The 24284-nt window shown below is 53.6% G+C and overlaps 1 protein-coding gene across 1 annotated transcript in view; it reads left to right on the top strand.

Moving 5' to 3' along the window:
• Positions 1 to 2607: 2607 nt before the first annotated feature.
• Positions 2608 to 24284, top strand: part of LOC126541915 (uncharacterized) — a 35087-nt gene continuing 13410 nt past the window's right edge. Inside the window, exon 1 of the mRNA XM_050188879.3 lies at positions 2608 to 3434. Within this exon, the coding sequence (XP_050044836.1) occupies positions 2972 to 3434 (463 nt within the window). The 5' untranslated portion in view covers positions 2608 to 2971. The remainder of the gene's footprint in view (positions 3435 to 24284) is intronic.

The raw sequence follows: 24284 nt of genomic DNA, 5'->3' as shown, positions 1-24284 counted from the left end.
CTTCTTTCATTGATTCCACAATGTTTTTCATCGGGCATATATTTCAGTTTCAGTACCCAGGAGGTGGACTGTTCATGACATTTTGATACATTGACTGACTACATTCCTGCGATCACAGCACCTGGCACAAGGGCGTACAGCCAGAAGACACGTGCGCGGCACTCTCGCCTATTTTTAATAAGCAATGTCATCACACCTATTCTTGCTACACGATGTCGGAAGATTTTGATCTGTCTCGTGATAATGCAGACAATACCAGGTCTGCATTTCAAGGCCGAAAACATAAAAGATCTTACAAATTTTTCCCAAACTCAGTACTTGCGAAGTCTTGTCCTACTAGATGCGAGAAACTTGTGGCATAATTTCTGGAACTTAAGGAATTGGTATTCCTTTAATACTTCATGAAAAAGAGCTTGGTAAAGTGTTGGCTTAGACCCCATACTTGGCTGATTAGGTTCCATACTGAGAGTAGTGCAGAGGACATAGGCGATTGAGAAGCATTGTGATCGCTTGTGTCTTTCTCACTTGTCCACGTCATTTATGCTCTTTACACCGTGGAACTTAACATTCACTCCTATATAGAGTTATGTGTCAGTGTATCTTTGTCAACTGCTCTTGTCAGCTGATCATATGTAACTTCCGGACGGGAGACCCCGAGGTGCTGCGGTATTCTGTGCTTGACTGATGTGAGAAAAAATGAGAATTCACTTAAGAGCAGACAAATAAATAGAAACATCTGTTTCTGTACCTACATTTAACAACAAAAAAGCATGTTCAGTTATCTGTTAGCTCTGTTATCTTAGTTCTGTTAGCTAAAGTACATTAACATGTAGCTATAAGAATATGTGAAAATGTGTCCTGCACAACCCAAACTCTGCACAGTTCTTCGAAATGTGCAGTTATTGAAGATGAATTGTAGCATTTGTGTTTATTCAACTCACATGGTGGCACTCACTTCATTACCATTGTACCACTCCGCTGTACATGGAGAGGTGTCATACATAGAGGTTTTGTTTGCGGTGTTGCACATTCTGTGACCAATGAAGGCATTTGATTTTTGTCGTAAATGGTTAAATAACGATCCAGCCATGAAGGCTTTAATTTTGCCTCTGTATGTGGCCAAGATGAAATGATTGTTTGCTTTCTATGTACTCTGAAAATTTCTGCATATGGCTGGCCAGCAGTTGATGGCAGGGCAATAAATTATTGTAGCTACTCTATCTGCCGACAGGAATGAAGCCTTCAGTGTTGCGCATAATGTGCAGAGAATATATGTTTGTTGGCCATCCTGATGGTGACTGGGATCACTCAATTGCAATGACACATGAGACCTGTGATTCATGTCATTTTACTTGCATACTCGTTCCTTCAATGCACTGTGATTTCAGTCACATTCGGTCATCTGAAAAATTAACTCAATTATCCTTTTGCGCTGACTTAGCTAACTCGTTTATTTAAGTGAGTGGTTTAGCAGGTGTTAGCAATCCAGCGAAATCATAATGAGGTCGCGAAAGAGTATTTCTAGAAAGAGAATCGGCACTAGAGAGTCGTGCAGCTATAGCTAGCTGGCTAGCATAGGAGGGAGACGCCAGCATTCTGCAACTGTCCATGACCACAAATTCATGGCGGAAGCACAGGCTTGGTATTTCCGCGCGGACAGTCTAGTGGTTGTTGCAGCATGCTCTCAATATCAGAATAAAGGGGAAAGGAATGCTCCTGTGTTATCGTGCGGGAGGCCCGGAGGCGCTAATTCGTGCGATCCTTGAGGGAGGCGCGGTCCTTCGTGCCGACCTCGTCGCCGCGGACTTTTGCCTAAAGCCCCTCCATCCACGCGCCACCGCCGCTTTTCACCTGGCCGGCGGAAACGTGTATGGAGGGGCTTTAATTTCGCCTGGCCTGTGCGTAGCACGTACGCGCCGAGTACAACCTCATGCTCGATGGAGACGATTGCCGCAGCATGTTCTCGTTTCTGCTCATTTGCTACCGCTTATGCGTGTACACAAACGTATATGTCGCGCGTGCCGTGCTCTATGTCAATCATTCCATCTGCGATATTTAAAATTCGCGCGTCGTCGAATACTTGGGGAGGTGGGGGGATCAGCACGAGCACAACGCACGCTTTCTGTTCAATAACTTAGAATGTCTGCTTGGGCGCGTCCCATTATGAACCTAAGGCCAGTGCCAAAAGGCAGAAGTTTGTCGAAAATGTGTCAAGCGGAGGAGGATGCGTAATTGCAAGGTTCATTTTAACTCTGAGTGCAAGTTCATTTAAATGTGAGCAACGCATCCTAGCTAATATTCTACTTGTAGTACCAACGTTTTTGCTTCGCATGGAGGATCATGAGCTTAGCATTCGGTAAAGTACAGCTTTTTTTTTGTTTGTGGAATGCGATAGGACACGTGTTTTTATATATATGTATATATGTAGATGTTTATGGAGCTGGAGAGTTATTAAAGACGTGAAGTATTTGCCAGCCCTCAGTTGAGAGCATAGACGCAACGTTTAGTCGCAGGGGCCGAATGGCTCCATTCTGCAGCCACCAGCAACGATTTTCTTCACACCCCCCCCCCCCCCCCCCCTTATTTTTTTATTTTCTCTCACTTCCGACCGCGCGCGCGCGCGCCGGGAGGTGAGACGTCGCCGACACCGCCACGCGCTCAGGTAGCCGCGTTTCGGAGAGCGTAGAGACGCGGAAACGCAAAATATGAAAAAAAAAAAAGAAAGACCGGAAGTACTTGTGGAGGGCATGTCCAATGAAAAGCAAGGCTCGCGCTTACGTCACCTCCGCTAGGCGAGCGCTGGCCACTCCTCCAAAAACCACGAGGGAAAGTCGCAGATGTGAGCAGGCGGTTGCGGAGTGTGTGCGCCCCGCGCGTCTGTGCTTTCTTTCCCGCGTTCATGTGGCAACGTGGGAGTTAGCGCTCCTTGAATCGTTCACGTCGTACGCGTTGTCTGTGGTCCGGCATCGCCATGGCAGTACGTCTCTTGATAGACTCGGACAGAGACGTGAGTCTTGCCGCTGAATGCCTCGTGGCGATGTCCAACGCTCGACCTCGCGACCCGTACCCGTACTCTGACTCCGATCGGCGCAGCCCAGCGTCTCTGAGCACGACGGACGGCAGTGACTGCGTGCCTGACGAGCAGGAATCTCATCTCAAGGACACGTCGGTGTACATGATCGCCCGGATACTAGCGGACTTGACGCGGGTGCCTCAAGAGCCGGTTGGTTCGGCGGCCGCGAGGCCCGTAAGTAACGTTAGGCCTAAGGTGCGCGCCGCCTCGAACAAAGCGATCGTGGCGGCGTCGTCGGCCACACCCGGCGTCCGCGGATCCTCTTCTGCTCTCAAGAAAGTCCACATCTGCAGCTACGCAGGCTGCGACAAAGTCTACGGCAAGAGCTCTCACCTCAAGGCGCATCTACGCACGCATACAGGTAAGCAAACAGTCGGAACTGAACGCGCATCGTCTGCTAGCGAGAGGCCGCTACGGAGAACCGGCCCAGTTATTTTTTTCTTTTTTTACTCTCCGCTTTGTCTCTCGATCAGCTGTGAACCGTGCTGATTCGCGCGCTTGGCGATCCGTGTCTCCAACGTTTTCGTGAGAGCCGCTTCTAGGAGATAGACTACCTTTGGTCTTGGAGTGAGCGGGGTGGGGCTGGCGCTTTAAGTTTCAGGCCGCGTTTCTAACCCTCGGGGCGCTACCTCGACCGAGAGGGGCGTTCCTCCTTAGCAGACGACAGAGCGGCGGGCCTCTGGTTTCCTTCCTCGGAAAAACGCGATGGGCCGCTTATCGCCCGACACATACGCTCGGTCGACTCCTTCCCGTGTTCGCGAGAGAAAGTTGCAAAGCCACTAGCGATGCGATAACGTTCAGAGATTAGCGGCCAGGCAATCTGGTCGCGGTAATGAAGAGGCGCCGCTGTTTCACGCGCCCACTAGCCCTGTCGTCAAGGCGGCTTGTCGCGTTGCCTACGTCAGTGATCGGCGGACTGTCGCGAGGCAGGGCGTTCATACCCCATTCGGCGCGCCTAAGCATGTTGGGGCGTGCGTGGCCAGCGAGCCCGATCTCGGCGGGAAGCGGGGGGTGACCTCCCACACCACCTCACGGCGCGTGAAGCAGCCTCCTCCCAGCCGCCGCGACGAAACCGAGGCAACGGGTCTGGCGGGAGCGTGCGCCTCGTTGGTAGTACACGTACTTGGAAAAAAAGGTGGTTGTTCGAGCGAGGCCACCCCGAACACACCGCGCGCACGGGGTCTCTTGAACTTCCCTCCGCCCTCATCCGCCCAGTGGCCTTCGGGCAGCCGCGCTCACCTCTGGACTCTACTTCGCCAGAACATCTCGCTGACGGAGGAGGGGGCCAGCGATCTTTGTTTTGCTCATAAGTTACCTGCTTACGCGCGCGCACCTTGGAGAGCTGTGTGTGTGGTTCACGGCGCAAGCACAAAAGGCGCGGCGCGCGTTTGCCCGATCGGCGCTTTTAATTTCGCCCTTCAACGACTGCCTGCCATTGTGTGAGCGTGTGTACGTGTTTTCCTTTTCGCTGGTGCCATAGTTCGCAACCTCACGAAACATCTGCGAAGGCATTACCTGTCGCAAGCCTTCTGCGTCGCAGTTACAGAAAAAGCGCAGATCACTGCGCCCTTCTTGGCAGCCTGCTTCTTTTAGCGCAACGCGCCCACTTCTGTTAAATGGGGTATATTTTAGCATCATGTGTCTCCCCCACGTGTAGTTCGAACCGCACCGTTCAGTCAATGTGAAGTCAGTGAAGTGCTGCCATTTCGTTCTTTTGTTCAGGTCTGGATGTGCGTCTCTGCTCGCGGGCACGCCGACGCGTTCCGTCTATTGTGTTTCTGCGCACTTCATCGCGCGCCAGTGATGGGAAATAGTGGGCGGGTTTGTGCGCGTCTGTGCGCTTCCGGCTCACTAGGAGCAGCAGCTGGAGGCCATTTAATGCCAGGGGGGGGGGGGGGAATCTGCGGTCCCGACTCCGACAGACGCAGCGTGCGTTTTCGCCGCCGGGAGCGGGGACCCGGAAAGGCAGCGCGATGCGTAGGTTTGGCCACGCGGTATGGGAGCGCCGTCGTTCCTGGCAGGTCACAAAGGCCGTGCGCGGAGCGGGGTATCTCCTGCTGACGCGCTGCCGACGTAAATGCCAGCAGCATCGGTGCGTCGCACTTGCGCGCTTGCCCAACGCGCATCTCGTGCAACGTGTGCCGCGACTCACGTGTGCTCGCGCGCGCTCTTCCCAGAGGCCACCGTCGTCGACATGCGGCCCCAGACTCTCCGGCGCCGTGGGTGGGAGCTTCTTTTTCCGAACACGTGCTCCCTGACCTTGACGCGGTTGTCTCTTCTCTGTGCTGTCGTCTTCCCCTTGTCTCCTGCTGCCGTTGCCCCGGTTGGCTGCGGACGCACGGTTGCCCCCCTTCACTTTCTGCGTTTCTCCCAGAATCGCGCGCCCTTGTTTTGTTACCCGCTCGCGTCGTAAGAGCTTCATTGTTCGCAGCGTTTCTCTTTTTGGGACCGTCGAGCGTCTTCTTTGAATGCACGGAACTCGCCTTGTTGCCTGCGTGCTTCGAGAATATCTTGGGAAAACTAAACAAATTCGGATTGGTTGAATAAAAAAAAAAAAAAAAGTGGAGCAGCAGTACCAACATGTCTGTTGAGAGGGCCAGATAGCAGGAGCTTTTTGTGCTAAAACGCACAAACCAGAAAAACGACGCAACGTTTTCATGGAATCTTGTTGGCATGTTTGTCGCAAAGGTGCGTGGCCCGAATGGTCACCATCATTTTCTCCGGGCGCGAAGAAAAGGTTGGGCGAGCAGCTTTACGTGCCTTTTTAAGTTTTCTCATGACGCCCACGTCACTGTCTCCGTCCAGGCTTCCGCATTCGTGACCTGCAATCTGTAGTACAATAAGCGTGCGGTCTTCGCAGCAGCGCACGTGATGTCGTCACGCGTGGACTCTCGGAACGCATCCGCGCGGTGGTGCTCGCGCTCTGCTACCCGGACAACAAGGTGCGTGTTAGGCCTAAGGCCACGCCTCCGTCGCTGGCCAGCACGTGGCCTCTTCCCCGCACTGAATCGGCAACTGCCTCGCGTTCGCGACCTCTGGAGCCCGTCCGTCATGTGTCTGTAACAGCAGTGTTGCAACACTGCGCAGGAGTCTTCAATGTGCGTCGCGCCTTGTAATCTTGAGTGGGCGGATGTGCACTTTAGCTGTTCTTGCGCCGCCATGTTGGTGGGGAAAATAGCGAGGCCGCACATGGGATTCCTCGTGACACCTTTTAGGGCCGTTTGCAGAAATATGCTGCGCATGCGCAAAACTTGCTCTATTCCGACAAAAGGTTGTCGTCCGCACACTTGTATATTGATCGCTCTCATCGCCACCGCTGAACCCGCGCTAGCCCCCCCCCCCCCCCCCATCTCCTGTTCTGCGGGGGTATGGCGCTGTGGTAAACGCCATTCAATGGTAACAGTACTTCTCATGTCGCTAGGTTAAGGTCGAACTACGCTGGAGTGGAACTTATGGTATATCTCGGAAAGCCTTCCCGCTCGTGCTTTCTTTCCTAGGAGGAGAATAAACGCAGTCTGTAGGCTCGTTCTTTCTTTCAAGAATTAAGCTGGCAAATAATTTTTCACATGGTCTATAAAAGTGTAGTGTGTGATTTTTGTGCTGTGCACGGAATGGTAAACCTGATGCTGCCTGTTAAACGCATACAATTCATTTCAACTTCTGTTTATGTACTCCCGGACGATTAGCACGCAATTCAAATGAGGACGATCTCTGGGAATCGAGGTTTTGCAATATAGTCCGGTGTCGAAACGTTTAGCGCGAGTGTGTGCTTGCACCACCGCTGGTGACACCATTACCTGCCTGTCCCCGCAACTCTTTATTTTTCTTCTGCCCTTGGCTTCGAGATAACCTTGAGCAAAGTATCAAGGCCAATTGCTTCGTGGACTATCGTCTCCGTATTATGCGCGGAGGGGGTGTGCCTCCTCAACCGTGCAGCTACTGGGGAGTCTATCTTGGGTTAAGAGTTAAGCTGCTTTTGACCCAATAAACAATCATAAATGACAAACGTCAACTTACATTAAACTAACTTAGCTACAGACCGTGTGTCTCGCTTTTTTCTATTTATGAGAAGAAAGAACGGATTAAGGCTATATGTGCTTCAGCCCAAATTTCCCCATCAGTCCGCTTACGACTACCGGCACCCTTTGCGGGGGCGAAGTGACTCATCGTCAGGATCAGTCTGTCGTGACAGTCGTTGAGTCACTCTACAACTGTCACCGACATACTGACCCTGTGGAATATGTATAGTATTTCTGTGGGGCAGTGCCCTGGTAACATTATAGGCCTCTAGCAGTAGGCACGCTGCTCTGCAAAGCTTCATTACAGCCACTCCCGTCCTTTGCAGCCTTCCTCAGCTATTTCTACTCACGCTACGGATATAAAAGTGGGGTGAAAACCGCGAGTGAAAAGGGACGCGTGATTAACAGCAACGTATTGCGAAATAATTTACCAATCCAGCTTACATCAGTATTCCTCTTGAGCGTCCCTTTGACAAGTCCCGTGGAACGGCAGGCTTTTTTTTTTTTTCATTCTTTCAGACGCGGCATTGTTCCGGAAGCCATCGTGCGCTCGCTAGATGACCGCAAAAAAAAGTCGGATCTCTTCTTTTACGTCACAAAGCAGCTGCAGTCTGTGCGAGGAGACGAGGTTGGAAAATGCAGCTGCCGCTTGCACTCACGTTTCTTCATTTTGAAACGTGTCGAGCCCTTTTGCGCAGTTGTAACTTATTCGCAGACGCTGCGATTCGATTCTTCTCTCTCGTTACATAGTGGCCGGTGGCACGCGGAAACGATCCGCGGCGTGTCGTCTTTATAGGCCATCGCTTCGCAGCTGCGGCTGAAACTTAGATGCGCACTCCGATGTTGTTATTTGTTGGGAAAATAATGCTGTTTCTGTCGACCTTGTGGCCTAAACGGTCGCATGTGTACAAGCGAATGTACCGGGAGTGATGAACGCGCTGCCATGCTTGGTTTTTAATGCGCAATTGGGCGCAGTATACTTCTAGGTGCAGGGCTTGGGGAGTTTTTCAGGCAGCAAAACCACGCGAGGCGATCCCCGCCGCACGCGTTGTCCAATAACATAGAAAATGAAGTCCCAATTCAGTCACTTTCTACAAATCTATTATGGTATGATTTCGCCTCAGAAAGCAAAGAAAAAGGAAAAGAAAGCCTGCCTTGAAGGTCGATAAAGTAGGGTTGTTGATATAGTGATATAGAGTTTCTTTTACATTGCATTTCTGTTTGCTTTCATAATGTCTAAGCCAACTTGTCTTTCTTTTTTTTTTTTCTGCTTATGTATTGTTTTTGTCGGTCCTGAATTTGTGCCTGCTCCTGCTGCCCTCGGACCGGGTGTAAGGCCCGTCAAGTTGCTGCAAGCAACTTTTTTCTTAAATCCCCATAAACTGTATGTTTATGGACATAAAGGCAAATATAAATATAAAACTACACGGCGTGGTTGCTTAATGGCTATGGTGTGGGGCTGCCAAACACGAGGTCGCGGATCAAATTCCTGTCGCGGCCGCATTTCAGTGGGGGCGAAATGCGAAAGCACCCTTGCATTAAGATTTAGGCGCACCTAAAGAGCCACAGGTGGTCCAAATTATTCCGCAGTCCCCCCGCTTTGGCGTGCCTCATAATCAGATCGTGGCTTAGGCATGTGAAGCCCCATAATCTAAGCTAATCTGGTGATGTACCGAAACTAAAATTTTTCTGCAGAACTACCGGTAGTCTTGGAGACCGCCACTGCGATAGGTTTCTGCGCTTCTCTTTAGCTTTAGTGGTGACTCGTTTTGTTGGCCTGGCCGGTTCTTGTACTCCGTGCAGCTGGCTTCGCGAATCTCGTTCTTCCCTCGGCCCTCGTCGCCGAGTTCGCGATGGATGGATGGACAAACTTTATTAAAGTCCATTAGGTCGCGCTAGTTTCCTAGCCCAAAGCTCCCACGTCAGGATTGAAAGGCCTAGCCTTTCGACCGCTTCCCAGGTCCGTCGGCCTGCCCATAGCTGCTCTTCTAATGTGGGACTCCGTAGAGCTGCGTAAGACGGAGCAACGCCGGAGTATATGACTAAGATAAATGGTGTCGTTACATTTATCGCATGCTGTATGGTGCAGCGCTTTTAACGTGGATGGCTGAGCAGACGTTACGAAAGTCTCCTTCGTCCTACTCTCTCCCTTTCCTCCTCCTCATTTCGCCGAAATCGGATCTCCCCCAGGCGTCCGCATCTTGCAGCACGTGCGAAAGGTCGGCCATGTGTCTCGCGGACTGGCGAGCATCGCCGATCTCGCTCGCTCGATAAACATGCTGTATAGGTAGCGGCGCCTTGAAACGGTCGCGCCCGGTCTCCAGGTTTCGGCTTTCGAGGCGGCAGCGAGCTCGTGTTTTGCATCGTGGAGGCACATCGCTTTCTGCGCAGTGCTTATCGGCTTGCCCGTCTTCCACGGGCTGACCGGCCAAGTATCTCGGGGCGAGCGACAAAGAGGCCCCGAATACTGCGTAGATTGCAAACGGGATCGGTGCGCCTCGAGTTTATCTAGCTCGTCTGTTTTTTTTTTTTTTTTTTTCGTTGCTTCTGCAGTTGTGGAGCCTGCATCGAGGGCTTAGAGAAAGATAGAGGGACGTGAGATCTGTGAAGCATTGCGTGAAAATCGCCAGTCCGTGTGTCCCGCCCATACAAGCTCGCTGGCACTTCTAATTTGCGTCCGCGGTGCTGCACGTGCAACGCCGTAGGCGAGCGCTCCGAACGCCGTCAGTTTAATGTCCATCGCGAGTCTCGGGGCTTACAACTCTTGCAAATGAACGCCAGCGGTGGGGCGTGGGGTTTTTAATACGCAAAGAAACAATTTTAGTCTTACAGGCAACGCTGTTTGCTGAAACCTCAACCAAGACTCGTTTGCTGGTCTTCCAGCAAGACACTGCTCTACAGCGCACATTTATTTATTTCCGTCAAGGGCGCTGGAGCGCTCAAAGTGGAAGTGCGGGTCACGTAAACGTAGCCTAGCTGTAGCTACATTTACTTGAGAAATGCGGGTCGAGTCTGCTTGTCGGGATGGAAACCGGTCGTTGGGTCCATGTAAGCGCTAGCGAGTCGGGCCGAGCGAGCGTCGATATTAGTTCGGTCAATCCGTCTGCAAGGGGGGCGTTGACTCGCCCAAAACGATGGGCAAAAGGCGCGCGAATGCGATGAGGTCCACTTCTGACTCCTCCAGCTCGCGTCGCGTTCATGCGAGCCAAGCTTGCAATCGCCCCCGAAGTCTGTAAATTTGGTTTTGTCGCGCACGCCGCTCTCCCGCACCTGACCATGAAGGTAACCCTCTGAAGCGTGACAAATCTGCCCCATCCTCTTTTCTTTCCCCTCTACGTTCAAACATTCGGGAAGCGAAAGAATGGAAGCAGGCCAGGTGGGATTCCTTCAGTTACCCGAAGAAGTAAGCGTTTTTTTCGTGGAAGACAGGCTTCCAGGTTTTAGTCAGTTCTGCCACGTGGCTTCTGGTGCTTTTTTTTTTTTTTTTTTTGTAAATCCAGCGATACTTCTTTTTGAAGATGACTCAGAAGGACATGACGGGCGCTTCTGGTTCCATACAGGCGTTCACGAGGGCTGAGGAGTTTTCGGCGAAGTCGTACGTCACGAATTCCGCCAGCCCTCCCATCGTCCGGTGGGGAGCGCGGGACGGAAAAAAAAGGGGGGGGGGGTGGAGAAAAGGAAAAAAAAAACACTGTGTGTCTTTCCAGCGCGGGTGCCGTGAACGTGGTCCGATGCGATCGCCGACGCGTGCCTCGATTCTTTCGCCGTTCGACGGCAGGCGCCGTCGGCAGTTTCCGCATGTGCTAACCCTCGCAGCCGTTTGGCCCGCGCCCAGAGTGGAGCGACGATAGGGGAGCGCTCGCCTTGCGACATGCGTGCACTCGAGCGATAGAAAGGCGGCGGTCTGCTTGGCCCCGCTATCGGCGAGACCACCTTCGCCGCAGATAAGCCGCCGGCTTTGTTGCGCACTCGCCTTCTTCCTCGCCGCGTCCGCGCGACGGCCATGCGGAAGGATTGCTCGCGTCGAAAGTGCTAGCCCCAGGTCATCAAGCCTTGGCGCACTTGTGGAGACTATTCCGTGAAATCTCTCGAGGGACATGCCCTACGTTTTGTCTTCGCTATCGGGTGACCGCTTCCTTGTTGAGGAACCGCGCAAACTCATTGCCGCCTTGTGGACGAGTCGGGACTCTGGTTTGTTGTGTGTGCGTGCCGTTAGCGGATGTATATGGGCATCCCTAGTCCCGAATTTCTAACCAGCGCAACAGAAATTCTCGTGGCCATCACGCGCTTCGTTATGCTTTCATTGTCGTTGCTAAAGCGCCTGCTCTTACATCCGTTTTTGACCTACACTCCCTCTTAAAGTTGGTGCGCACCAGCTTGGGCCTTTCCGGTAATGAGATGCCGCGTGTACATCATCCTGAGTTGCCCCGCGGTAGCACTCCGTGGAGGGCGCGCAGTGATACGCGCACTTTTGGAGAGCATTCTGGGGCAGCTCGCCTAGCGCGTGCCGCTTTCGCCGCGGGCACCGTCCCTTCGTTGTGTAGCGGCGCACGCGGGCCCCGGGAGCGGAGTGTTTTGATACGGCACTTCCGGCTTTACGACACCGCGATTTCTCGTCCGGTTGCTTTACGACTTCGGCGGCCGACGATGTAGCGCCCCTGCTCGGCACCCTTTTTGATTTCTCTCACTAGCTGCCGCTGCTCGAAACTCGATTGGGCGTGTTTGGACTCGGCACGTTTGCGGAGGCCTGCTAGTCAGGCGCCCAAAGAGAAAAATAGGTAGAGCTGTCTTTTGCGCATCATACCTAATTAGAGAACTCCGTAGAGGTCCACCGTGATATCTCCTCTATGGTAATTTTGATTTTTACTTTCGTCGCTCGTCAAATGCGGTACCGGGCCAACCAGTAGCGGTGCGTTGCGTCTAGAGAGGACACGCCCCTCATAAGGAAGCACATAGCGCCACTGCCCATTTTTCGGCGGCTCACTATTCCTTGCATCTTTTTTCGTCATCGTTTCTTAGCGTTACCTGTAGCACTCTCTCACTTGCGTTCGCCACCGTCTTCGCCAAGGGGCGCCAGCTGGTTCTCCCCGAGCGAAAGCGAGGTGGCGAAAAAGTCATTTGAAGTCCGCGCTTTCTTTCTTGTTTTCTTTATAACCACTTCCGTATTTTTTGGCGCCTCGATAATAGAGACCTCATTTTGACAGCACCACCTGCCAAACCACGCCCGCGGTCCGCCGCCGGCGATGCTGCTGCTGCTGCCGCCACCGTTAGCGAGAAAAGAGCGAGCGAGTCGGTTCATCACGCATCCGCGGTGTCCATCATCCAGATTTCGCCCGCGTTCTGGCGCGCGTGCAGAATGGACGGCACGGCGAAGCGGCGGAGGAAAGTGAGGTGGGGGAACCCAGGGGAGAACACGCGCTTCCAGAATCGGCGGCCGCTTGCGAAACGCTCCGTGTGGCAGCGTTTGTTTCGGAAGCTCGCAACTTTTCTCTCGTCGCGCGCGCGCGGCGTGTGTGTGTTTCTTGCTCTTTTCCCCCCGCTGGCTCGGTGCCGTTGCGAGCGGCGCTTCTCTGCCGTGACCCACTTTGCCCGTGGCAGGTAGCCATTGTTTCGTCGTCGCTGTCCGCTCCTTGCAGTGCGGTCGTTCTGGTTGTTTCCTTTTTTTTTTCGTTGCTTTTCTCCTTCTGCGTTTATTCCTCGGGCCAGTGGTGGTGGGCGGCCTACGTGCGCGCGCCGGACGCTTCCCGGCTCTCCGCCGGTCGGTGCTGTCGCCCATCTTCTATATATCGGCCTGCACAAATCTCGTCCCCCCTGAGCGTGCACGCATCTTCTCCCCGTTCCTTCTGCCGTTGAGCGAGCCCGCGTGCTGTTTCGTTTCTGTGGCCCGGTCGGCTTGCCCAGTTCCGAGCGCTGCTGTATTTGTTTTCTTCTCTGGCTGCCTCTGACGCCTCCGCGTGCCGTTTACATCCCTCTCTCGGCGAGCGTTTGGTGCTCTCGATATATTTGCGTGCCTCGGGTTTCGGCATCCCGCAGCTTTCCCGTGACGCTCGTTCGACTAGACGTACTGCCCGGCACCTGCCTTGCATTCAGCGCGCCTGCCTTCTACGGTGGTCTTTTCCTTTCGCGTTCTTTAAAGGGCGAATGAGTCTTGATAGAGTTCCGCGAGTTGCATGCCTCACCTCACTGCCCTTTCGTATTTCGTGACTGAACTAAGCACGGACTCGCGGGCATCCAAGTCTTCGTCCCAAAACACGCATGCATGTGCGCGCACAAGCGCGATGTTAGGAGAACAAGGGGTGACGCGGTGGGTGCTGAAGCTGATTCGCAGCATTGCCGGCTCTTCAACTATGCTGCAGCCAAAGGTGACTGTAGTGAGAGTACAAATAAATACTAAAGAAGACGCATACCAAGATTAAATACGGAGAAACAAAAGAAATTGTCGTGTTCCTCCATCATTGCCGCCATGTTCGGCCACTGATTCTTCTACTCGCGCGCCGGACGCACTTCGCGCCCGCGATGGTCGAGTCCAAGTCGAAAGAGCGACGCGGGACACTGTCGTCGTCGTCCCCTCCCCCCCGAAGAGTTTCGTGCTGGTCCGTCTTCGTGGCGGTCGGTACGTCGTACGCCTCCAAGCGCTCGGTGTACAGGTTGGAGCGTCGATGCGTGCTACTACTGGCCAGCGCGTACTTGTTTGAATGCGAGACCGCGGGAGGAGCCGGTCGCGCGACGCTTGGCCGCGCATGCTGCGGAGTCGGCCGGAGCGCCCTTCTTTGAAGTGCGTACGGGAAACGGAGGAAGGGTGCAGAACATACTTGCAAGGCGCTGGTGTGTGAGGGTAGTGATTATGTGCGCGCTCTCAGACGCCGGAGCGGTACGAATGAGCGGACTACTCCCCCCGCGGCTCAATGAGAGAGGGTGTTGTCGCCATCGTGCGTACACCAAGGTAGCACTCTAGCACAGCGTGCGCCGTGCCAGCCTCCTGTATTGTACCGGGTTGTGTACGCGCACGGCCGACGCACGGCGTTCCGAGTCGCGGCGTGGTCTGCTCCAGTTGTTTTGCGACGCGCCCTCTCCTCTACCAGTACGCGGCGTCCTTGCTTCTTCCTCCGCTGACTCCTCCTGTTTTGCGTGCGAAAGCCTTTTCTTTCCTTATTTTCGATCATTCTCCCTCTTTGTGCGGCTGTCTCGCCGATGCCTGTGGCTTCCTCGGTCTCTCTGTAAGCCCCAACCTCGCGTTGCGTTGACGCGGAGGCGCGCATACTTTTATGCAACGTCCGGCGCCCACGTGGTAGAAGTTCTCGGGAGAAGCTGTCGCGATATGCCGTTCCTGGTTCGATTGTGCCGCATTCTGAGAAAGAGAACAACACCGCGGTCGGCGGGCATCTTGCGAACTGTCACATGGGTGGGCTGCCCTGGAGAGGCTGCTTTCCGACCACGTAGTCGCATCTGGAGGCCCGCTTCTTCATTGATTTCATTGAACGGAGAATTCGGGCCTTCTGATCCCCTTAAGCCAATTCCCATGGGACTGCGTAGGCTAAGATTAGTTAATGCAGCCTATGCAGAAAAGAGACCTAAAAAAAAAAAACAAGTGCACTGTACACTACGTGCCGCCACAAAGCTCTTTCTAGCGCTTTTCCCATGAAAGGGCTCGAAATATCGTTGGTAGACCTTCGGTCGGAAAACATAATTGCAGGACAATCGACTTCCCGAGATTCGCGCTTCCAATTAGGATTACTTTTGTCAAAAGATAGCGTAAAATAACCTCGAGCATTGGAAAAGCATAAGTGAACTGGGGGCGCTGCGTATGCCTCTGCATGTGTATCCTTGCTTTCTAAACAATGCCCCCCCCCCCTTGTAATCACTCTCGCTTTCGCCGTTTCTCTCTTACTGATAACAGTGCATTGAAAGCAAGATAGTCTTAACGATTGCTTCCGCTTTGTTTCATTTCTTTATCGCTCGCTCTGCGTGCTGTTTGTGGCGGTAACGACGGTCGGCGCGAGTCGCAAATCGCACGCGATTGGAAAGGACGGGAGCGATCGCCACTTTGTCATGTTCCTGGTCCGGTTTAGCTTTGTTTCTTATCGAAATGTCGTCAAGCTGCGCGCCGATAATCGTTGTTTACACTCGGGCCTGCATTATGTGCGCCATCGTAGTATAATCGCTTCCGTTATCGTGATTTCCGATAACAGTTCGCTGTAGTGTTTTATCAGGTGAGCACTGATTGTATAGGGCCGATGTGTAGGCGTCGCGCTTGGTCTTTAGTCGCACCAGTACTGAAATGCGCACGTAAGCTCCGAGCCAAAAAACTTAACATTCTGACTGCTCTAAGACGTTGAGGTCTTCGAATTGTGTCGCCGCCTATTGTATGCGCGTGAAGAGGCACCGCGAAATGCTAGTCTTACGCGCTTGGCCCACTGTACGCGGCTTGTTGTCACGTTGGGACGGAACAAGAAGAAAAAGACTAATTGCCCTTCCGCACTGTGAAGAAGGATGACCAGCGAAGCTGTGTATGTGGGCCCCTTAATGGTGAACTGCACATCCGCCGTGGGTCGGCCCGGCATAGCACTATCTTCGGGATCGGCCCACGTATGGGGAGTGCTTAACGCCTGCTTCACTTCCCCATTTGACGTTTTGAGCCATTCGGAGAGGGCGTATCCGCACTGCAAGCCAAAAATAGCTGACGCGGTGGCGCATTCCACAATATGGCGGAGCTTTGAGTGTCCAGAAAATGGCGCCCCCATCACGCGAGCTGCGTTGTGGGCTCTGAGGGGCACTACAGTGTGGAGCGCTCTGCTTTGATTTTGACAGGCTTGTGTCCTTTACCGTGCCCCGACAAGTGCACTAGCGTATCATTGCGTTTTAGTTCCATTTTTCGAGAGCCGAGGGAGGGAAACGAGCCCACCGCCGCGGGTGTTGACGATGATAAACTTCATTCCGTAGTGCGAGGCATCTTTACGGCGTGATTCCAGTGCGTCGTCGTAATTGGCTGCTCCTGTTCCGAACGCAGCTGTTAGCGCGCGCAAGTGGGCGTTGTCAGCGCGACCACGAGTGCGCGCCCTCGCAGTTGCGACGCTCCGGGTGATAGCGCCCGCGGGTTGTTGTGTAAGTGTGCAAGATGCAGGCCATAAGTTTGCTCTCTCTCTGTCTGTGTGTGTGTACGTGCTCTCGACAGCCCTACCGCCGGTTGTGGTCGCGTCGCATCGAATGCTAGTCCGCTACGTCTACTCTTGGAAACCGAGTTAGTAAAGAGTTATAGCTCAGCAGGCCAGCTTAGACGCCAGCTCGCATGCGCGGTACATGCGCCGTGGCGTCTACGCTGGTCTGCTGAGCTATAACTCACTATTGTCCCACCTTCCATGCCTTCTCTCTTGCTGTGTGACAGTTCAAGGGCTACTCGCACGAAACGTTTTACCGATGCCATCTATCTATCTATCCGTTAATTTCCTTTCCCTTTGTCCTCTGGTAGCTTCAACACTAGTCAAGGAGGGAAGGTGTTGAAGGTCCGAAGTCTGCTCCCCTCGATCATTCGAGTGCACGGTGGCAGCGCGAAGGAAGAGCCGTTGTCCGATAAAGTGACGCTTTATTGAAACGCCGAGGCGTCTCTCCGAGTCCAAGCCCTAAGCTCCCCCTCCACACAATCAAACATGACTTTTAAGCCCTCAGTTGCACAAAGGAGTCGCAAACCAGCCAATCACACATGCGAGTTCACATCATTATAACCAATAGCGCAACCCCCTTCGTGCCGCACACGGCATTTGTGGAAACAGGGGCACTCTTTACAACACGCCAGGGGATAGGATTTCTCAGACACGTGTCATCTCCCTCTCCCCTACGTTGGGCTGCGAGCATCGGCCCCTGATGTCCTCCTCTTTTCACCTGCAAGCGCCCCCCATGCAAGCTGCAAGAATGTTTCCATGAAACTAGGGCTTACTGACTGCATATCTGCCGGACAGCGAGCTGCCCTGCCAGTACTGAGAAAACTGTCTCCCGTGCAGCTGTGTGCCGGTTCGCTTGAAATCCAAACACCATAATTGGGACCCGATGGCGATCGCACACAAAAGCATCCATCGGTCGTAGCCGGCTAAGTGATTGTAAAGCTACCGCTGTTTTCACAGGCATTCTCAGAAGGCGTACGCGGATGCCAAACATCAAACCGGCTGGGCAGCGTCGCGTCGCCCAATTCCCGTGACCGAGACGGTCGACGGGACATTTGGGAAGCGCATGGGCTTTAGCGGTGACCTCAAGCAGCCCCTACCTTTCACCTTAACGCCCGTCTCCCCGAGCGCTCCCCTTCAGCTCCGGCCGTCTACCCTTTTGTTCCGAACGAGCGTGCAGATCTAGTGCCTTTTCTACGGCGCAGCCACTAATCCGTTTTCTCTCCACGCGTGGGTGTTTCCCGCGTCTCCTCTTCGCGGAACCCACCTGCATGCTTCGTTTCCGGTTATTGGCCGGTACAGCAGGTGTGAACTCGTCCTGCGCTTTGCTGTAGTCGCCTAAACTGGGCCACATAATAACAGCAAGGTCAACTCTCTAACCTCAAACTGACTCTATCTATCTATCTATCTATCTATCTATCTATCTATCTATATAATCAGGTGGCTGCCGGAGCCTCTGAGTTAGTGGAGGAGGAGGTTAGCTCTGCCAAATGTTTGCATGGCGTTCAGAAAGTATCTTTCTTGTTCTGCAGCGAAAAAAACAAAAGCAGCAAAAGGGTCTTTTAAGGTTTTATAACTCCATATTGCGATTCTCCCGGAATGAGCCTGTTGAAACGCGCCGACGCCAGGGATATACACCTGTGTTTTATCCGTTATTCACGCTGCGTCTGTCTCCGACCTATCGCACATAGTAACTTAACTGGCTCATGTTCTCATTTTGTTTTTCTTCGTCCGCTGTTCGCAAAACGTAACAGATGTTCCTGCTCACTGCGAACTGCTTTTGGCGCACGCGTCGAAACAAATTGTGCACTCCTAAACATCTGCTTTGATTTTTCTTTTACACCGTGCGATGACGAGATGTGTTTATGATGTCGTTGCACTGGCATCAAGCTGTGATGCGTCGCCACAGGAAACAGGTTCACTATGCTTATAGAGTATTGGTCGCTGACTCGCGACGGATCTCTTCCTTTTTCTTTTTAACGTCGCAGTGCGCGATCAAACAAGTTTTGTAGCATGCTTTAGGGAAACACGTGACATCTACCACGGTGGCTCTGTAAATTGTGGACACAATTCCTAAAGTCGAACAGTAATGAATATGGCGTGAGAAGCACGATCGCAGATATGGGAGAACATAAAGACAGGGGGAATGTAAACTCCACATGTAAACTCGCGTCAACGACTGGAGTAGAAATCATGCTCCGCCGCATTCGGCTGTGCGCGGCAAGTAAAAGCGCTCATTTGCTGTGACGGCGCGCCAGGGATTGCGTCACAGTGCGCTTCTCCGCGGCCATTTCGCATTCCGATGAAACTTCTGCGCGGCAGCGCTGCTTCCTTTTGGGAATCTTGTAGAAATGGCTTCGACTCAAAACATATACGTTTTGTTTCACACAGCAACGTGAGCCACCGTGCTTGGACTGTTTACGCCCCCATCCCCCCTCTCGTCCAGCTGAGACCGCCGCCCCTGGGGGAGCGCGTGTTTACCGTCATGAGTTTCTTGACGTGCGTGCGCTAGGCTGGGCCACTTCCCGGTGTGTTTCTTTGGTTTCTTGCGCTACGGGCACCCCTCCCCCCTCTCAGCCCTTCCCTCTTCTGTTGAGCCGCCCCCTTTCGTGCGGCCCGTACGTGGTGGCCACCACGCGCCGGTGCCGCACTTCGGAAGCGGAGGCCCGCTGTTGCTACAGCCGCCCCGCGCTACTTCTCTCGTGTTCTCCCTCTCCTGCGAGGACCGCCTTCTTTCTTCGAATCTCCTTCGTTTATTTGCGCTTGCGCCAACCGTGTACGGGTTGTTTTCTGTTTCCTGCGTGTGTTCCCATCGTCTCCCCTTTACACTCTTTACTTTTCCTCCCTCTTCCGTTATCTTTGAAACTCGCTTCCGCTTTATAAGAGAGCGAGCTTGCTCGGTTCCGCCTCCCCTTGGCCGGCTTCGCGTTCGGGACCCGCTGGAGCGAGCGAGCAGGCTCCACGAAGCCGGGCCGTTAATTTCAGGCTTGCGGGTTCGACTGCCTGCCTGCAGCCTTGATGGGTGAAAACCTACCTCCTGTGCTGGTTGGGAAAGGCGGCGTATGTTGTTCGGTCGAAGCTGCGAAAAGGCGGCTGCTGCGCTCTTGTTTGCGCCGGTCACCGTGGCGCTCGTGTGCTATGGTTTCATTGAACGCTTCTCGGCAGTGCTTATATGGGTCGGGAATGGTAACCGCGCCTGTCCATGAACGTTGAGCAAGGTAAAAGCCAGACTTTTAGTTGACGTATACGCTTTCTGGTCCCGCTCACGACAGGTGGAGACAGCGCGCGAGAGAAACGCCCGCATAAAAAAGAAACCTAGTACGCCGTTGTTTGACTTCACAGACGTCACTCCGCGACCTTCCAGCTTCCGACCTTGCGTAACTGAACTTCCCGTGGCAGACGTAGGCTGACTGCTTAACTTTAAAATAATAGCAATGAAACCAAAAACATTTTGGCACCCCACCCTTCGCAGACAAGCGCGGCGCCATGTCGTCCTAAAAAAAAAAAAAAAAATGGCCGCAGTACTGTTTCTTGCTCGAGGTCAATCTGGTGAACAAAAGTACCGAATCTCAACTGAAGCGATTACATCTAATGTCGTCTGAAGCACTATTTTCACTCGCACTATTATTGCCTTGCTTCAAACATCATGAGCGCGTCTATGCATAGGTCGGTAGACGCACTCGCGCTGTTTTGTAGGGTGTGCGCACATGTTAACGATCGGACGTTCGTAAAACTGGTTTCATCCCTGAAACACGATGCTCGCGAAGTGGCATTTCTGAACTGTCACTCCCCCTATGTCATTTAAGCACTTGTCAATCTCTTTCTCTATGACGTCTATCGCCACGCCCCCTTGAGCACACCATAGTGCGGCGCGCCTGAGCGCTACGTTCTAGCATGCCTCGATGCCCATTTGGCGCTGGCATTGAGACACCCTTCTAAGTACGAGGTAACTGCATTGGTGTATGGCGCAGCTAAACGATACCTTACAGTGAGCCTCCTCAGACCAACGGCCCCTGTGCGTGCGTGGCAACGGCACCGCGTATTTTCTCTCTCTCTCGTTACAGACTTGCACTGCTTCGGGCGCTTGATTTCAGCTAAGTGGGACAGGCCTTTCTACGAGCTGTTTTACGAACTTGTGGTCGTAAAGAACCAAGGCAAAAATGAAAGGAAAAGGCGGGACGCCGAGAGTTCCGTGCTCTTTTACTGCGCTCGCCCTTGGCTGACCCGGCGCCAAGATAATCTCCACCTTTCATTTATTGGCTTGCCTCGGCAGCCTTTCCTCCTAAGTGAAACGCACGGGCTCGCTCTTCTGCGAGTTGCGCACGTTATTAATTTTCATCTGTTAACCTCGGATTGCGGGGCATTTCTGAGACAAGCTTTAGCGAAACAATCGGGCGGCGTCCGTCGTCAGTTATGCCTCACTGTATGGCGACGGACATGAAGGTTGACGTCGCAATCCACTTCCGCTGCACTTGCTGTAACTAAAATCACTATAAGGGTATGAAGCCCCTCTCCTCTGAAGCCGGTCGCTTCAATCGCGTGCGATACCACCGGGGGTACGGGTTCCTGCTCACTGTTTACCGGCCTTGGGCCACATCTGCGGTGTCAGGCCCTGCGCGTCCATTGTTCGCATCATGGTTGAATTTCGGCGCGAACCAAGCGCTCTCTGGCGCTACCCGCTATCATCAACAGTGTGTCAGTCGGTCACTTCCCGGACTTGGGAGTGGAAGAAGGGCTCTGGCGGAAGGAAGACCCTCCGTGTCGGATCGCCGCGACACCATTTCAGTTTCTTTTCTTCGTTTTCCCTCGCTCTTGCTGCTGCCGCTGCCGAGCTTCGAATGCCTCCGGGAGAGAAATGGGCGTACACCCGGGCGGCAACAGCTGACGACTGGGTTGCCTCGCACGTGCTGCGTCGCGCTGTCGAAAGAAAAAAGCAAAGAGAGCTCGCGCGCGCGCACTTGCTGGTCCAGTTTTCTCGCTCGACGGGAGTGGTGTTTCCTCGGCAAGGAGGTGGCGGTGAGCGTTCCCTCCGGTGCCGCTCGGTCACGGCTCTCCTCGGCGGTCGGTTCCGTACGACCTGCTTTTCTTTTCGCGGATCTGATTCTATGGCGGCCGAGAGCGAGAGCTGCGTGTCCCTGCCCGCTTTTTCGTGCTTCTTCGAGGCTGGCTCGCTCGCGTCTCAGGTGTCGCCCCGCGGCGTGATTGTTGCGGCGCGACCGTGGCGACGCGCCCTTGCCTGTGCGGGGCGCGAGCGTCAAACGCGACGGCGGTGGGCGGCCATCGCGCCAATGGATGCTCGGCGATGTCTTATAAAGCGCCTGAAAGAAAACTGTATACAAATATGCACTCCGGGAGGATGATAATCGGCATCTGCTACCCGACGTTATGTGCCATCTGCAGGGCCTCCTTTCTACTCTGCTCTCTGTGAAGAGCGGCGTATGTGTATGTGACAGTCGCACTCGTGCGATGACGTATTGGGAGCATCGCAGTGACGTTACTAGCGCGTCCCCTCGAAACGGCGGCGGCGGCCCTTGACGACGCACCCACTCACGCCTGCCCCCTCCCCCTTGCTCACACGCATTTATTTGCCCGGCCCCAATTCTCTTTCTGGCTTTGGCACATAGGCCGCTTTTCCGACGTTTTGGTGCCGCTTTGTGGAGCTATAGCAACGCAGCACTGTACTACGCATTAACTGTAGATTACGGCATTCGCAGGGAATTGTGGGGCTCTTTCGGTCTGAAACGAGAGAAGTCTTGCTTCGGTGCAATCTTCGTAATTTGAAAAAAGGAAAGTGCGCGGATCGCACGAGCCCGCACGTGGCCTCATTCGTGGGTTCGATACCCGACTGCTGAGGGCGTATGCCGCCTAATGCGAAATTCAGAACGCTCTTGTAACGTCCTTCGCGTGCGAGAATCATCCCGTGGAGAGTAAAAATTAATCCGGAGCCCCCCCTATTGCAGCGTTTCTCGTAGACCACTGTGCAGCCAACCTTGGAAACTTAAACACCGCGATTCGATTCGAACGAGACCCCGGTGCCGCCGCCGCCCCTCGCGACGGCGCAGATGGAGGTGGGGCGGCGACCGCGCCGCGCCCCCCTTCGTGAGTGATCTAGGCGCGAGCACGGAAGGCAGCGCAGGCGGACGACGACGACGAGCGAACGGGTTGAAGCGACGGCGGTGAAAGTCGCGGTTCCTGTTATCCCGGTTTTCTATGTTCATCTCGCGCTGGCCCGCTCTGCGTTGCAGCGCTCGATTTTCTTCTCGCCTCTTCTCCCCTCCTTTGTTCTTTCCTTTCGATTCGTGGTCGATCTCGTTCGCGCCGGGGAGAGCGGCGCGGTGGCCGTTTAGTTGTTGCAGTAGAGGAAGCGGCGCGCGCGCGCTGGCTGGCCGCGGAGTGGGCGTGGCACTCTCGCCGGCTGGCCTCGCGAGCCTTCTTGTTCCGCACTGCTGTTCCAGATACGGGGGTTCCTCGTGGTACGATTCCGTTGGCTCGGCCCGAAGCTGTCGCCTCCCGTCAGCCCTTTCTAGAGGGCCAAAAGCGCACGCACACGAAGTCGTCTTCGTTTTACCTGGTACGAACGTCGCTCGGTTTTGTTTTTCCGGGTCTCGGCGGCTCTAAGCTGTTTCCGTCTTTCCCTGTCGTTCTCTCTCTTCCCCTTGCCGTTGCCATCCCATATTCTGTAACTGGTTGCGAAATCCAATTAGTCGTGCCGGCCTTCGACACTGTGCACTCGGACAGAAGTGTAGACCAGCTTGCCATGTTTCCTAGGCCGTATTATCGGATTTGTATCTCGGAACGTACGGCTCTTTCGTTAGCATTGATTGGCTGAGCCAGTGGAAGCGGGCTTGATGAAACGGAATGACGCGCGTCGTACCCAGGTTATTTTCACCTAGCATTGGTATCGACTGCGTTGACAGCACGGGGAGAGAAAAAAAATAGGAAAGAAAAAACGAAAGTTTGTTTTCGTCTTCCATGGTTTCCAAGGACGCCCGCCGCTCCAGTGAGTCGTCGCTCTGGGGGCTATCTCGAGCGATTTATCGAGAATCCTGGATACCCTGATGTGCTGTGTTCCAAGGGGGGTATCGTTTTCGCTGGCGCGAATGCGTATCTTCGGCCGCCGCAGGATGGTGCATTCGAGCCGAATGTCATCGCGGACGTTTTTTTAATGACAGCTGCAAAGTAGGGACGCTATCCCGGCAGCGTTATATTGTGAAGGACGTATTGTGTGAACATTATTATAGGATATAAAATTAACTTTTTTTTACGCCGGCAACGAGATTTGATACCGCGTCGTTTCGGCTCAGCAGTGAGCAGCCCCCGCGCGAGCGTTTTGGTGAGCGATACCTTGGCTCAACGCTGGCCGGCATGTCTTGTTATCGCGAAAATTAATTTCTTCCTTTCCGTGGAGCTCGATCTGCCCGCGCGAGTGGTCGAAAATATTTTCCTCGTGCCGCGCTCCTGGTTACTCGCCGCGGGGGCTATGGCGTTCAGTCACGGCTTCCGATAACCGGCCACGTTCTGATGAGGGCGGAAGGCGTGCACTCGCGTGTACTGCTCTTCGGGTGGACGGTAAAAAAAAAGGCAGTTCCGCCCGAAAGGCGAAGCGCACCGATTGCGATAGCAAATTAGTAGACAGCTGTACGAAGTAAGGATAGTAGTTTTATAGGCCGTGTAAACTTGTAAACATTCGCTCACTAACTAAATTAACAATGATAGAATATGTAAGCGTGACTCAACGAAGACGTAGAAAGAAACACACACTGAGACTGCGCTGTCTTTGTGTGTCTGTTCATTTCTACGTCCTTGTTCAGTCGCGCTTACACATTCTATCATGGATACAAACCAACTAGCCCGCCAACGTGTTCTAACTAAATTAACCAGCACGGTGTCACGCGCGCACAGGTAAACACGAACACATCTCGCTCGATGACAGCGGGAACTGTCTGTGAAAACGCTGGAGTTAGGAATCTCGGCAGCAGCCGCGGGCCAATTGACCTCCGCGCATCTGTCGCTTCAACGTGAACGAAACGTCGAAAG

This window comes from Dermacentor andersoni, chromosome 2, assembly GCF_023375885.2.
Source record: "Dermacentor andersoni chromosome 2, qqDerAnde1_hic_scaffold, whole genome shotgun sequence".
NCBI lineage: Eukaryota > Metazoa > Arthropoda > Arachnida > Ixodida > Ixodidae > Dermacentor > Dermacentor andersoni.
The sequence above is the reverse complement of the archived record's forward strand: the minus strand, read 5'-3'. Positions and strand labels throughout refer to the sequence as shown.